Source organism: Priapulus caudatus, unplaced genomic scaffold (assembly GCF_000485595.1).
Source record: "Priapulus caudatus unplaced genomic scaffold, Priapulus_caudatus-5.0.1 Scaffold1, whole genome shotgun sequence".
NCBI classification, from domain to species: domain Eukaryota; kingdom Metazoa; phylum Priapulida; class Priapulimorpha; order Priapulimorphida; family Priapulidae; genus Priapulus; species Priapulus caudatus.
In genome coordinates, this window is record NW_014577062.1 from 800,144 (window position 1) to 803,011 (window position 2,868).

Below are 2,868 nucleotides of genomic sequence, written 5' to 3' on the forward strand. Positions count from 1 at the left end.
GATTTTGATTTTGATTTTGATTTTGATTTTGATTTTGATTTTGATTTTGATTTTGATTTTGATTTTGATTTTGATTTTGATTTCGTTTTGATTTTGATTTTGATTTTGATTTTGATTTTGATTTCGTTTTGATTTTGATTTTGATTTTGATTTTGATTTTGATTTCGTTTTGATTTTGATTTTGATTTTGATTTTGATTTCGATTTCGTTTTGATTTTGATTTTGATTTTGATTTTGATTTGATTTTGATTTTGATTTTGATTTCGATTTCGATTTTGATTTCGTTTTGATTTTGAATTTGAATTTGATTTTGATTTTGATTTCGTTTTGAATTTGATTTTGATTTTGATTTTGATTTAGATTTCGTTTGTTTTATTTGTTTTATTTTCTTTTATTTATTTCAGAGGTAAAATTGTAGTGGCAGCCCTCGGCCACCATACTAATGCATGCTAGCCCCAGGTAACTTAATGAATGCTAATACGTATAAGAGGCTAACGATGCTTAACAGCTTAAACATATGCACGCACGCACGCACGCACGCACGCACACATGCACGCATACACGCACGCACACACGCACGCAGGCACGCACAAGACACAAAAGATCCGACCAGACGTGATCTAACTGATATGATATGAAATCAGTGTGTTCATACCTGCAGTATGTGCGTCGTTGAATTCTTGTCGTCCTCGCCCACCCAGACGCCGAAGAAGGCACTCACGTAGTCATTCAGCTTCTGAAGTGTGCTTTGAAAGTTCCACGTCTCTGCAGCAAGATTTTTCGTTTTTGTTTTCCACTCAGCCCGATCGAGAGCAAGGTCAATAGAAAACCTCAATAATATCCATCAAGCGGCATGCGCACTTGACAAGACAAAGGCCTGTGACAACATGGCAACGAACTGTGACGATCAAACTAAAAGAGGAGCAACCTCGGGAGAGGCGCAGGCCATGGCGAGGAAGCGGACCTAGCTGAGGGAGCATGGTTGGAGCCTCGTTTCCCAGCTTAGACAAAGAGGACCGTGGTTAGGATACCGCCTCAGCACTGCCCAGCTAGGCGCAAGGTCACACAAAGGTCGACTTACCGAGGTCAAACTCGCCCGTGATGTTCCAGCCGCCGACCTTGGCGATGAGGTCAAGGAGAGGCTGCGCACCCAGCAGCTCCATCGTGTCGTTCTTGTCGAGACACGACTTGTAGTACTTTTGCGCCTTCAGGGCGGAGACGGACGCGTTCGCCGGCAGTGGCTGCTCTGCAGGGAGGTATTAAACACACAGACATGCACTAACAGAACTTGAGAGAATTTGCCGCACGGCGGTTGTCATTGCCCTTTTAAGTTTAACTAGACATGGCGTCCTTAAGAGTTGGATGATATCCACGGTCCGGATGGCTTTCCAATGAATCTCATGTAATGTATGTATTCTTCTTTCGTAAATAGTGTTCTTAATGCCTTTGTGAATAAAAGGCTTGCCTGGGTGGCCTCCTGAACATGCGCTGGGTGCCCTAAAATGTCTGATTGAACATAAAGCAACACTTGCCTTAGCTTAAAAACTAATTAATAATTAACCCCTGCACTTGGTTGAGAGCTGTGCACACAGAGCTCTATAGTGTTCAATATCTCCAACAACACATGCGAGCGCCAACATAAGCACCACAATGGTTCTGACGACATTAACAAACAAGGGTTTGCGTCTCAAGCGTGTAAAGTTTTTTTCAAGCTAAGTGAATTTTGTGTAGATTCAATGTTTTCATTACTTTTCTGGTGGCTTCTACTGTTTGAACACTGCAACGTTTATAATGAATGTTATTATTTTATAAAGCTAGTACTTCATAACATTAAAAAATTAGTGTCACAGATTTTTGATTAACTTTGATGAACAATTGTAAGTCATGCAAAGAGGCACGAATATAACTAAAAAAAGGTCATAAAGAAGTATTCCGTCGTTATTAAGCAGCTATGTAACGAAATTCCGACGGCCCTGCGACTAACAGAGACGAATCACTGAAATCTAAACAAAGGTGTGAGCCAATACGTAATTTACCCAGGACGTTCTTTAGCACGAGTTGGTTCTCCTGCCACAGAGTACCGAACGTGCCCCACATGCTCTTGCCCTCAGGTATAGGGTTCGCCTTGATCCATCCACCGCAGGCAAACTGGAAGAAGTCATTGCAGGGATTGATCGTCCAGTCCATGGCATTGATGATAGAGCTGGCGACTGTCACGCACGCGGGTGTCAGGCAGAACTGTGCTGCAAAGCACAATTTACAGCATGAAATACAACTGGATTATTCTTATTACCAGATGTACATGAGGACGGGGGACAGGAAGAGGAAGAAGGATGGCATGCCAGAGAGACAATTACGTATAACATCATAAGCATGTTAGCGTGCACCTTATGAGGCCAGATAATACCAGAAGTAGATCTACTTCTGATAATACTGCCGTCATAGAAATGCAACAATGGATAATATATTCTCGCATACTAGGTATGAGATATCCCCTGAGATAGCCACCGAGATAAATCCTCGGGATAACTTGCAGACCCCGAGATGGGTTTATCTCGCACTACTTTTTAATCCAATGATTTTCCTTAATTACAAGGTCAAAGGTCACCTTTACAGTTTTTGGCCAAGGAATACTCATAAAATTAATTAAGAAAAAATAATAAAAATATATATTTAAAAAAATATATATATAAAAAATAGAAATAACATAAATAAATAGAATAAAAATAAACGAAATTGGAAATTTTGCAAAATATTGAATTACTATTTGAACTGAAATGTTCTTTCTGCAATAAAAAGTAAAAATAAAAAAATAAATAAAAAATAAAAAATGAAAAAATATGCCAGAAAAAGGTTCTATCACAGTAT

General features: G+C 39.5%; 1 protein-coding gene across 1 annotated transcript in view; it reads right to left on the minus strand.

The window, feature by feature from the left end:
• Nucleotides 1–2,868, minus strand: part of LOC106808231 (endothelin-converting enzyme 1-like) — a 46,198-nt gene that overhangs the window by 17,746 nt on the left and 25,584 nt on the right. The window contains exons 4-6 of the mRNA XM_014810894.1: nucleotides 2,037–2,243; nucleotides 1,082–1,246; nucleotides 656–765 (exon numbers count right to left, since the gene is read on the minus strand). Of these exons, the coding sequence (XP_014666380.1) occupies nucleotides 656–765; nucleotides 1,082–1,246; nucleotides 2,037–2,243 (482 nt within the window). The remainder of the gene's footprint in view (nucleotides 1–655; nucleotides 766–1,081; nucleotides 1,247–2,036; nucleotides 2,244–2,868) is intronic.